Source organism: Rhinoraja longicauda, chromosome 16 (assembly GCF_053455715.1).
Source record: "Rhinoraja longicauda isolate Sanriku21f chromosome 16, sRhiLon1.1, whole genome shotgun sequence".
In the NCBI taxonomy this organism is placed as follows: domain Eukaryota; kingdom Metazoa; phylum Chordata; class Chondrichthyes; order Rajiformes; family Arhynchobatidae; genus Rhinoraja; species Rhinoraja longicauda.
Window position 1 is genome coordinate 9,289,300 of NC_135968.1, and position 12,896 is coordinate 9,302,195.

The window sequence follows — 12,896 nt, forward strand, 5'->3', positions numbered from 1 at the left end:
CAGACTAAAAAGCGAATGGGCTCTGGAGACTTTCCCCGGAGATATTTACGGGCATGACAGTGGGTGCCTGATGTCGGACGAGGACCCGCTGCCGAGAACAAAGAGGGGCCCGGTGTGGAGGGGCCACCGAAAATAAAGTGGGACGAGTAGTTTAGAGATGCAGCGCGGGAACAGGCCCTTCGGCCCACCGAGTCCGCACCGACCTGCTATCCCCCGCACATTGACGCCATCCTACACACGCTGGGGACAATTTACATTTTTTATACCAAGCCAACTAACCCACAAACCTGCACGTCTTTGGGAGTGTGGGAGGAAGCCGAAAATCACTAGGGCCCTAGTGAGACCGCACCTGGAGTACTGTGTGCAGTTTTGGTCTCCAAATTTGAGGAAGGATATTCTTGCCATTGAGGGCGTGCAGCGTAGGTTTACTAGATTAATTCCCGGAATGGCGGGACTGTCATATGTTGAAAGACTGGAGCGACTAGGTTTGTATACACTGGAATTTAGAAGGATGAGAGGGGATCTTATCGAAACGTATAAAATTATTAAGAGGTTGGACACGTTAGAGGCAGGAAACATGTTCCCAATGTTGGGGGAGTCCAGAACCAGGGGCCACAGTTTAAGAATAAGGGGTAGGCCATTGAGAACAGAGATGAGGAAAAACTTTTTAAGTCAGAGAGTTGTGAATCTGTGGAATTCTCTGCCTCAGAGGGCAGTGGAGGCCAATTCTCTGAATACATTCAAGAGAGAGCTAGATAGAGCTCTTAAGGATAGCGGAGTCAGGGGGTATGGGGAGAAGGCAGGAACGGGGTACTGATTGAGAATGATCAGCCATGATCACATTGAATGGCGGTGCTGGCTCGAAGGGCCGAATGGCCTACTCCTGCACCTATTGTCTATTGACTGGGGACTACTTTGTGACTTTGTCGGCGGCCTTTACACGACGAGTCTTTGCTACGCAAAACAAAGCATTTCACTGCGACATGCCACATGTGATCGTAAAATATCGGTCAATCAGTTAATCATTTATCTGACAGCCAACTCAGGCCTGATTTCAAAATGAGGACTGCACCCATTTTTTATTAGCAGTCGCAGAGACAGCAGGAAGCAGAGATGATTGCTCCAATGCCCCATTTAAAACTAACTCCAGAAATACCACTGGATTTGATCCCAGTGATATTTTTGAAGGGCTCTTGCACAAGTGAGACCGTTTCCCCCCAAAAAAGGACACAAAGTGCTGGAGTAACTTGCTATTGAGGGCGTGCAGCGTAGGTTTACTAGGATAATTCCCGGAATGGCGGGACTGTCATATGTTGAAAGACTGGAGCGAATAGGCTTGTATACACTGGAATTTAGAAGAATGAGAGGAGATCTTATCGAAACGTATAAGATTATTAAGGGGTTGGACACGTTAGAGGCAGAAAACATGTTCCCGATGTTGGGGTAGTCCAGAACAAGGGGCCACAGTTTAACAATAAGGGGTAGGCCATTTAGAACTGAGACGAGGAAAAACTTTTTCAGTCAGAGAGTTCTGAATCTGTGGAATTCTCTGCCTCAGAAGGCAGTGGAGGCCAATTCTCTGAATGCATTCAAGAGAGAGCTAGATAGAGCTCTTAAGGATAGCGGAGTCAGGGGGTATGGGGAGAGGGCAGGAACGGGGTACTGATTGAGAATGATCAGCCATGATCACATTGAATGGCGGTGCTGGCTCGAAGGGCCGAATGGCCTCCTGCTGCACCTATTGTCTATTGTCATAACTCAGTGGGTCAGGCCACATGTCCGGAGAGCACGGAGAGGTGACGTTTCAGTGACACTGTACATAAATGTGGACAGTTACTTACAGGTGCCTTGCCTCCAAGTTTCTGACCATTGATGTCAATGGAAATTTCTGCCTACAGTTTTCACTAACAGAACATTATTTATGCTGCCATGAAACTTCATGAGGTGTAAAATTAGTGCCGAAGTACACAATGTATTTGGACACACCGAGAGATTTTAACCTGCTTTTTAAGTGACTCTGAGGTTGCTGATGAAAATCAACGATTTGAACTGCTGAGATGGATTATAGCTTTGTACAAACGTACGAGCAAAATATGCAAAACAATTCCTTGGGAGTCATACAGCGTGGAATCAGGCCCTTCGGCCCAACTTGCCCATGCCGACCAACAAGTCCCATCGACAAAAGTCCCGCCTGCTATCCATCTAAACCTATCCCGTCCATGTATCTGTCCAAATCCTTTTTAAACGTTACGATAGTACCTGCCACAACAACCTCGTCTGGCAAGTCGTTCCTCCCACCACCATATACCCACCATAATTTGCCCCTCAGCTTCCTTTTAAATCTTTCCCCTCTCATCTTAAACCTGTGTCCTCTGGTTCTTGATTTCCCTACCCAGGGTAACAAGACTCTGCCAATACCCTACCGATACCCCTGATGCCACAATCTTAGAATAAAGAGGAGGCCATTTAAAACTGAGGTGAGAAGGAACTTTTTCACCCAGAGAGTTGTGAATTTGTGGAATTCTCTGCCACAGAGGGCAGTGGAGGCTAAATCATTGGATGGATTTAAGAGAGTTAGATAGAGGTCTAGGGGCTGGTGGAATCAAGGGATATGGGGAGAAGGCAGGCACAGGGTACTGATTGTGGACGATCAGCCATGATCACAATGAATGGCGGTGCAGGCTCGAAGGGCCGAATGGCCTCCTCCTGCACCTATTTTCTATGTTTCTATGATTTTATACACCTCTCTACGATCACCCTCAGTCTCCTGCCCTCCAAGGGATAAGGTCCGAACCAGCCAAACCTCTCTCTATAGTTCAGGCCCTCGAGTCCTTGTAACATGCACCCTTTCCAGCTTAGCGACATCTTTCTTGAGGCAGGGTGACCAAAAGTGAACACAGTACTCCAAATGCGGGCTCTCACCAATATCTTGTACAATAGTAACAACATGTCCCAAGTCCTATATTCAATACCCTGAATATCAATGTGGAGAAATATTGATGTGGAGAAATCAATGTGGAGAAATACCCCCTCAGTCTGAAGAAGGGTCTCGACCCGAAACGTCACCCATTCCCTCTCTCCTAGATGCTGCCTGACCTGCTGAGTTACTCCAGCATTTTGTGATACCCTGAATATCAAAAAATGTACTAAATTTTCGGCACGGTGGCGCAGCAGTAGAGTTGCTGCCTTACAGCGCCAGAGGCCCGGGTTCGATCCTGACTACGGGTGCTGTCTGTACAGAGTTTGTACATTCTCCCCGTGACCTGTGTGGGTTTTCTCCAAAATGTTCCGATTTCTCCCACACTCCAAAGACATACAGGTTTGCAGGTTAATTGGCTTGGCGTGAAAGTAAAATTGTCCCTAAAATTGTCCTTAATGTGCGGGGATTGCTGGTCGGTGCGGATTCGCTGGGCCGAAGGGCTTGTTCCCACGTCGTACCTCTAAACAAAACTACAAAACTAAACGCTTTCTTTACCACCCCACCTACCTGTAATGCTACTTTCTGGGAATTATGCACCTGTACTCCTAGATCCCTTTGCTCTGCAACACTTCCCAGGGCCGAACAATTCACTGTGAAGTTCCTACTCACACCCACACCTCAAGCCTCTGTCCTCTGATTCTTGAATATGATTCAAGTGAATGTTCCAATCTGAAGTCCTTGGAGCGCAGGAGACTGAGTGTGATCTTATAGAGGTGTATAAAATCATGAGAACAATAGATCGAGTAGATGCGCAGAGTCTCTTGCCCAGAGTCGGTAAACCTAGGACCAGAGGACATATGTTTAAGGTGAGGGGGAGAAGATTTAATAGGAATCTGAGGGGTTACATTTTCACACAGAGGGTGGTGGGTGTATGGAACAAGCTGCCAGAGGTCTCGTCATGGTTGCGCAGCAGTAGAGTTGCTGCCTTACAGTGAATGCAGCGCCGGAGACCCGGGTTCGATCCTGACTACGAGTGGTGTCTGTACGGAGTTTGTACATTCTCCCCGTGACCTGTGTGGGTTTTCTCTGAGATCTTCGGTTTCCACCCACACTCCAAAGTCGTACAGGTTTATAGGTTAACTGGCTTGGTACTGTCCCAAGTGTGTGTAGGATAGTGTTAATGTGCGGGGATCGCTGGTCGTTGCGGACCCGGTGGGCCGATGGGCCTGTTTCCGCGCTGTATCTCTAAACTGAACTAAACTAAACTAAAGGAGGTAGTTGAGGCTGGGACTATCCCAACGTTTAAGAAACAGTCAGACAGGTACATGGATAGGACAGGTTTGGAGGGATATGGACCAAACGAAGGCAGGTGAGACTAGTGGAGCTGGGACATGTTGGCCGGTGTGGGCAAGTTGGGCCAAAGGGCCTGTTTCCACGCTGTATCACTCTCTGACTCTAGACGTGCAAAATAATGCTCAGAAAGAAAACTTGCATTCATGTTACAAAATCTCAGAAATATTTTTACAGTCAAAATAATTACTTCAGAAGACCTGACAATCTTATGGTAACAAAATAACTGTGAATTGTGCAGGTTAAACAAGATGAGATTTACCTCACAGTTTAAATAAGATTGTGGGTACAACACCATAGTGATTATAAGAACATGGGAAATGTTTAGTTTAGTTTAATTTTGTTTAGAGATGCAGCATGGAAATAGTCACTTGTTTAGAATATCATTCCATATCATTCCATATTTTAATTGTTCAAGTTAAAGTCTACTTTTAATTAAATGAGGCTTTTCCAGAGAAAGCCCAATGTTTTAGGGTAGAAACATAGAAAATAGGTGCAGGAGTAGGCCATTCGGCCCTTCGAGCCATTCAATATGATCATGGCTGAGCATCATAAATCAGTACCCCATTCCTGCTCTCTCCTCATATCCCTTGATTCTGTCAGCCCTAAGAGCTAAATCTAACTCTCTCTTTGAAAACATCCAGTGAATTGGCCTCCACTGCCTTCTGTGGCAGAGAATTCCACAGGTTCACAACTCTCTGGGTGGAAAATTTTCCCTCATCTCAGTCCTAAATGGCCTACCCCTTATTCTTAAACTGCGGCCCCTGGTTCTGGACTCCCCCAACATGGGGAACATTTTTCATGCATCTAGCCTGTGCAATCCGTTAAGATGGTTGGAGCCCAATGGTTGGAGGCCGTTGTGGGGAGTTTGCCAGGGGTGATGAGATCAGAAGCAGTGTGGGAGATGATGGCCTGGTGTTCGTCGGTGGGATGGGTATGATGATGTGCCAGAAATAGAGCCGGCTCCACCAGGCGCCAAAATCTGAGGAAGGCTATCGGCCCGAAACATCACATGTCCATGTTCTCCAGGGATGCTGCCTGACCAGCTGAGTTCCTCCAGCACTTTGTGTCCTTCTCAGTCAAATGTTTTTTTTTAGTTTTACTATACAGCTGGGAAACAGGCCCTTCGGCCGACTGAGTCCGCGCCGCCCAGCGATCTCAGTATATTGGGATCGCAGGGCGGCGTGGACTCAGCCAGCTGAAAGGCCTGTTTCCGTGTGGGCAAACACTATCCCGACACACTAGGGGCAATTTATAATTTTTACCATAAGCCAATTAACCTGCAAACTTTAGCGTGTGGGAGCAAACCGGAGCATCAGGGGGAAACCCACATGGTCACGTGGAGAATGTACAAACTACGTACAGACAGCATCCGTAGTCGGGATCGAACCCGGGTGTCCGGCGCTGCAAGCGCTGTAGGGCAGCAACTCTACCGCTGCGCCACCGTGGCTGCCCTGTGGTATGCTTATGACATTGGTTACCTATTATTAGAATACCAAACTATACATTGTTCAAAAAAATGAAGATATGGCATGATGCCGCTGTTACCAATAGCTTGCTGGTATTTACTGCCTTTGGGCAGAATGATCAAATAAGCAATGTAATAGAGTAACATTCACTGGAATTCTCTGACATTTTAGAAGGGCGAGAGGGGATCTTATAGCAACGTATAACATTTTCAAGGGATTGGACAGGCTCGATGCAGGGAAAATGTTCCCCATTTTGGGGGAGTCCAGAACCAGGGGTCAAAGTTTAAGAATAAGGGGTAGGCTATTTAGGACTGAGATGAGGAAAACCTTTTACACCCAGAGAGTTGTGAATCTGTGGAATTCTCTCCCACAGAAGGCAGTGGAGGCCAATTCACTGGGTGGGGTGTGCCTGGAACGTGTTGCCAAGGTTGGTGGTGGAGGCAGACACAATTGAGGCTGTTAAGCAGGCACATGGATGTACAGGGAATGGAGGGAAATGGATCACGGGCAGGCAGAGGAAATTTATCTGACGTGGTGTTGGGCATGGACATGGTGGAATAAAGGACCTGTTCCTGTGCTGTAAAGTTCTATGTTCTACGATTATTTACCTGTAATATCAACTCAATTTTTTCTATCTCCAGCCAACCACTTGACCTAATGAATATTCCCCAAGTTATCTTTAATTTATGCCTCCAGCATCTGCCGCATTCGGTATCTCACCACTTCCAACATGGTTTTGTTTTCCTCTCTGCTACCTTCATTCATCCTCATTTTTAGTCCACACTCCTCCTGGTCAGACGAACAAACATCCATCACCGTCTCTCATGCTGTAATACAGTCATAGATTCATACAGCACGCAAAACGGCCCTTCGGCCCAACTTGCCCGTGTCGACCAACTGCGCTAGTCCCACCTGGTTAACTGACACCATCAATAATGTTATGTACCGCACCTCACTGAAGTGGGGAGAGGAAAAGAACAAAGAGGTATCCCAGTCTCTATTGCCAAACAAGGGCACACAGTCATTCGGCGTGGAAACAGGCCCTTCAGCCCAACTTGCCCACACCGGCCAACATGTCCCAGCTACACTAGTCCCACCTGCATGCATTTGGTCCATATCCCTCCAAATCTGTCCTATCCATGCACCTGTCTAACAGTTTCTTAAACGTTGGGATAGTCCCTGCCTCAACTGCCTCCTCTGGCAGCTTGATCCATACACCCACCACACTTTGTGTGAAAAAGTTACCCCTCAGATTCCCATTAAATCTTTTCCCCTTCATCTTAAATCTATGATCTCTGGTCCTCGATTCACCTAGGCTGCGCAAGAGACTCTGTGCATCTACCCGGTCTATTCCTCTCATGATTTTATACACCTCTATAAGATCACCCCTCATCCTCCTCACACCCTCTAGTCCTGGCAACATCCTCGCAAATCTTCTTTCCAGCTTGACAGCATCCTTCCTCTCACATGGTGCCCAGACCTGAACACAATACTCTGTAAATGCTGCCTCACCGAACAAATGTACCAACAAAGCAGAGCTTACTCGAGCAAAAGCTCCCAAGCCAAATACATTAATCTTATTCTGCAATAACAATCTGGTATCTGTGTAATTATGTACATCATCTGCTTAATTACTGACTGATTGATTTCATCACAGGCTGGTTTGCGGGAATCTTTTCTTAAATCCCTCTTGACTGCGAACTGAGACAAACATTTTGCCTGTGGCACCTGGACTCATAGCGGTAGATATCAGATTTCTGCAATGCATTGTTACCAGAATCCGTCGTCCAATCTCACATCAATGTTGTGGAGCCAATTTAAGATCCGAATGGAATAACTATTCCAGTGCATGGCACATCGAACCATTAAGCATCTGAACTTTTAGTTTACACAACAAAAGGACAAGTAACACTCGTACTATAAAACCAGATAAATAAGTTGCACATCGATTCTATAAGTGCAGCAGGGCTGCAAATAAGTATTCAAATAATATTCTGCTCTGTCACGTAAGTTGAGTGTTAAGGCTGCATTTGTCAAATCTTCAAGATTTTTTCTTTCGTACTTTTAATGGGCACCTGTTGAAATCTCTGCTCGCGAAGCGGTAGAAAGTAAGTTAAAAGCCCCGTGGGGGGGGGGGGGGGGGGGGTAGAGTTAAGGGAGGGAAGTTCTTTTTAAAAAGCAGCATTTATTCTATTTCTAAGAAAACAGGGGCAAGATTCATCATCAGTCACGTGCACTCAAACACAGAGTGCCGGAGTCCACTATGTATACCCTGTCCCACTGAGGACAACGCCAACTATTCAGTGCACGTGTCCGAAGATGAATTTGTACCCCGGGTTCTGAAATTTCCATCTGTCACTGAAGGTAATCCGCTCGGTCAGAACCAGGCCACCATTTTGAAATCGTCGTAATCTATCTAGCAACTGCAAAAATAGACATGTAAAGAAACCAATTTGCTTCAGTCCTTCAAACCGCCAACCTTGAGTTTTACTTTGTCACCACTCCGGGCGGGGCGGGCACTCCCAGTATTCACAATCAAAGCACGAAATCGCCACCACAACCCGGGGATTTCTTTGTGAATAAAGATGCTGCCCATCTCTGTGGTCGTTGGAAATGTCAAGATGGCCGACGTCCTCGAGCCGGATAAATCAAAGTGCGCGCCTGAAGTGAACAAATTGGAGACCAGTGTCACGGAGGCTATAAAAAAAGTGCGTTCTTTTTGTTTTTCGTCGCTAATTTGCGATTAGAAATTCTAGTTTAGAGTTTTGTCATAGGTATGTGAAGGTTATTCCAGGGTCCCATCCACAGTTCTTCCTCGTCGGACTGCGCCTGGTCGCTACGACATTCCAGAGGAGACCCCGCCTTGGCGTCCTCGATGTCAACCGCCGTCTCCTGATGGCAGTTTGGCAGCTCGCTCTTCGCCTTCGCCGCGCTGGTTTCGGCCTCCCGGTCGCCGGGCCCCGCGCTGTCTCCCGGGGCCGTGGTGGTGCCCGACGGCGGCCCGGCCTGGAGGGGGTCGTGGCTGCAGGAGGGGGCCGCCTCCGACGGCGGATTGTTCAAGGGGGCCCTCTCCTCCTGAGTGGCCTCGAGCCGGTCCAGTTTCTTGAAGTGCTTCCCCACCCTGGCCGGCGAGGCCGCCTTTCCGTTGGCCGCGGGGCACGTGCGCCTGGTTCGTATAATGGAGCCGTTCTGCACCACGTAGATGTTGCTGTTGACGCTGCTGTGGTTGGCCGGGTGCTTGATCCGAGCCCTCTGTGCCTCCGAGGCGCTGTCCTCACCGGTCGAGCTGGTTTCATACTCGCGGTCCACCACCAACTTGACCCGTTTATGGCGGGCCCACTGTGGGAGGCAAAAACAAGTGTTGAGAGAACCTTTCACTTTTAGTTTCAGAGGTCAAATAATTTCATCAGAGATTTAGCATAGATCAACAATATAGTCCTGACTGTGGGTTTACGTCTGTATTTAGTTTGTACGTTCACCCTGACCTCTTGTGTGGGCTTTCTCCGAGATCTTCGGTTTCTTCCCACATTCAAAAGGTTTGTCGAGTTAATTGGCTTCTGTAAAATTGTCAAATATTGGCCCTAGTTTTGTGTAGAGAAGGGTTAGGGAGCGGGGATCGCTTGTTGGTGCGGACTCTGGTGGGCCGAAGGGCCTGTTTCCGCGCTGCATCTCTAAACTAAACTAAATTATGATCATCGTCATGAGTTCAAGAGGCAGAATTGGGCCATTCGGCCCATCGAGTCTACTCCGCCATTCAATCGTGGCCGATCTATCTTTCCCTCTCAACCCCATCCTCCTGCCCGTAACCCCTGACACCCGTATTAATCAAGAATCTGTCAAACTCCGCCTTAAAGATATCCATTGGCGGCCTCCTCATCCGTCTGTGACAATGAATTCCACAGATTCACCATCATTTACGGAGGCCAATTTAACATGCAAACCTACACATCTTTGGGAAAGTGGGAGGAAACGAGAGACAATCCACGTGGTCACGGGGAGAACGTACAAACTCCGTACAAACAAGCTCCTGCAGTCGTGATCGAACCCGGGTCTCTGGCGCTGTGGGGCAGCAACTCTACCGCTGCGCCACCGTGCCGCTCCTTTTGAACTTACTTCGGTGATACATCTGGTGGGATATTGAAGCAGCTGTTCATAATCATGAATCTGCCATTGTTCAATTACTCTTGGTGTGTAGATGAATAACGGAAACGAGGAAGAGTCGATGGGAATGTGGGGAGAAGACAATACCAGGAAAATTAGTGGGGGAAAATAAATTTGTCAAATGAGCCGGAATATTCTCAATGGGCCAAATGGTCTCTTTCTATCTTTTAGGTTCAGTTTTGGAGATGCAGTTTTAGTGGAAACAGGCCCTTCGGCCCACCGAGTCTGCCCCCGACCAGCGATCGACCGTACGCTAGATATATCCTGCACACTGGGGACAATTTACAGAAACCAAATCAACCTACAAACCCGCACGTCCTTGGAATGTGGGGTGGGGGGGGGGGGGGGGACCGGAACACCTGGAGGAATCCCAGGTGGTTATAGAGAGAACGTACAGACTCCATTCAGATAGCACCTGTAGTCGGGATCGAACCCAAGGTCACAGGCGCTGTGAGGCAGCAGCTTAACTGCTACGCCACTGTGTTTCCCCGATGAGGTACCATGGAATATAGCTTCTAGGGAAGGAGATAAGAATGAGCTGGGTGGAGTTGGGGCAATGAGATGAGGATTTCCCGATGGTCTTACTGGGATGGGACCAGTGGGAGTGGGTGTAGTCTGACTCCACCACTGATCATCAGGTTCTTTGTCTCTCAACGAGGCTCAGGGAAGAACGGAAAGAAGTGCATTTAACTTACGAGATATGCAGATATAAGGTAGACAGTCAAAACCTTTTTTTTTTACCGAGGATGGAAATGTCAAAGACGAGAGGGCATGGCTTTAAGGCGAGAAGGGGCAAAGTTTAAAGGAGATTTTTTCTTTTTTAACACAGAGGGTGGTGGGTGCCTGGAACATGCCTAGGAATCTGTGGATTTATTCACAAAATGCTGGAGAAACTCAGCAGGTCAGGCAGCATCTCGGGAGAGAAGGAATGGGTGACACCCATTCTGAAGAAGGGTCTCGACCCGAAACGTCACCCATTCCTTCTCTCCCGAGATGCTGCCTGACCTGCTGAGTTTCTCCAGCATTTTGTGAATAAATCGATTTGTACCAGCATCTGCAGTTATTTTCTTATAGGAATCTGTGGAATTCTCTGCCACAGAAGGCAGTGGAGGCCAATTCTCTGGATGTTTTCAAGAGAGAATTAGATTTAGCTCTTAGGGCTAACGGAATCGAGGGATATGGGGGATAAAAGCAGGAACGGGACACTGATTTTGGATGATCAGCCACGATCATATTGAATGGCGTGGCTGGCTCGAAGGGCCGAATGACCTGCTCTTGCGCCTATTTTCTATGTTCTAACATGCTTCCAGGGGTGTTGGTGGAGGCAGATACGATAGCGCCATTTACGAGTCTGTCGGTTAGGCACGTGAATGTGTAGAGAAAGGAAGGTTAAGGATAGACACAATAGGCTGGGGTTACTCAGCGGGACGAGCAGCATCTCTGGAGAGAAGGAAATGGGCGACGTTTCTGGTCGAGACCCTTGAATCATGTACTGGCAGAGGAGATTAGCCTCACTTGGCGTCATGCCTGGCACAGATGTACAAATGCACCTATATTGTTGAATCGAAAGGGAATATTTTTTAAAAAAGCTTCACGATTTCCAAACATGCTAAATCCACACAGCAACATCGAAATCCACCGGCATGCAGTGCAGAGCACAGAATTGATCAGATAGACGTAGCACCAACACAGATTGCACTCAGTTCAAATAACGCATGCCAACTTTAAACCAAAAATATGTCAAGTTCAGTTGAAGAGATCAGATTGCTGGCTTTGGAAATGAATCATTCTGATCAGTAAATTGCAAAAAGAAAAGCAATTAGAAGAAAAATACACAGTCACCCAGTTGCCCAAGAAACTGATTCCATTTTGCAGAATAATTATTGAAAGCCCTGGCCAAATATTGCATTTGGAGCGTTGCAACCAAATGGTTCAAAATCTTTGCAAATGCAACCAGGGCAAACATCAAATCCACTGCAAACAAAAACGCTTTCAAATCTTTGCCAACGCAATCACGCCAAACAGCAAGGTCCACTCATAGGTAATGCGCTCTTGGGGCACCTGCAACCTCTTTTAAAACGATGTCCCTGCTTCTGATGCCTCTTCGCTGTCTTCCTCCTGCCCGGTTCCTCCGCGGCTGCTGTACCCCTGGGCTGAAGCGGCCTCTCCGCTTCCGCTTCCTTCCCCCGCCGGCCCGGGGTAATCGGAGCTCTCCGTCTGCCCGGACTCCTCTGCGCTGGTCGCACTGCGGCCCGCGCTACCCCAGCCGCCGCCAGCACCGGAGGATGTTCCGCTCTCGCCGCCACCCGACTGACTGTCGTCGGCCCCGGTGCTGACTGTGCGCGCGTCGGCCGAGTCGCTCTTCCTGCCCGTACTCTTGCTCGCGGTCTGCTGACTGTCCGTCCCGCTGGACCTTGCCCCGTCGCTCACGTCCGTGGATTCGTCGACCCCCGCGCTTCCAATATCTCCGTCCCTTGCATCGGACCCGCTGTCCAGCTCTTCGGCCGACTCCCCCTCCTCCTCCTCCTCAATGGTGTCCCCCCGGCCGCTGCTGACCGTGACGGATGCGCTAACACTCGTCCCTCTGGTGGAGTAGCTCCTCTCGCTGCTTCCCGCGGTGGATCTTTCCCCGCTACTGGTGCTGCCCTGGGTCGACGAGCTGGTCCTCCCCGCTGGTCCGCTCGCGCTGGACGTCCCCCGGCCCACCTCGCTCTCCGACCCCGCGCTGCTCGATGCAGGGGTCGCCGAGGTGGCTCTGCTGCTCGCGCTTCCCCGCGAGGGGGATCCCGAACTTGTCGCCTCGGTCTCCGTGAGGGTGGCAGCGTCCTCCTCGGGCTCCTCCGACCCATCCTCGGGACTGCCTGACGCCGTCTCGCTCTTGGACAACGTGCCAGACGATGACCCTTGGCCTTCCGTGTCTGACGGTCTGCTCCGCGACGTCTTTTCGCTCTGGGAACTGGACTTCCCAGTTGTTCCACTTTTGGATTCTTCATCTG

General features: G+C 48.9%; 1 protein-coding gene across 1 annotated transcript in view; it reads right to left on the reverse strand.

Moving 5' to 3' along the window:
* Nucleotides 1-5,494: 5,494 nt before the first annotated feature.
* The window catches only part of pcdh15b (protocadherin-related 15b), a 1,128,636-nt gene continuing 1,121,234 nt past the window's right edge, over nt 5,495-12,896 (reverse strand). Inside the window, exon 39 of the mRNA XM_078413191.1 lies at nt 5,495-9,078. Within this exon, the coding sequence (XP_078269317.1) occupies nt 8,497-9,078 (582 nt within the window). The 3' untranslated portion in view covers nt 5,495-8,496. The remainder of the gene's footprint in view (nt 9,079-12,896) is intronic.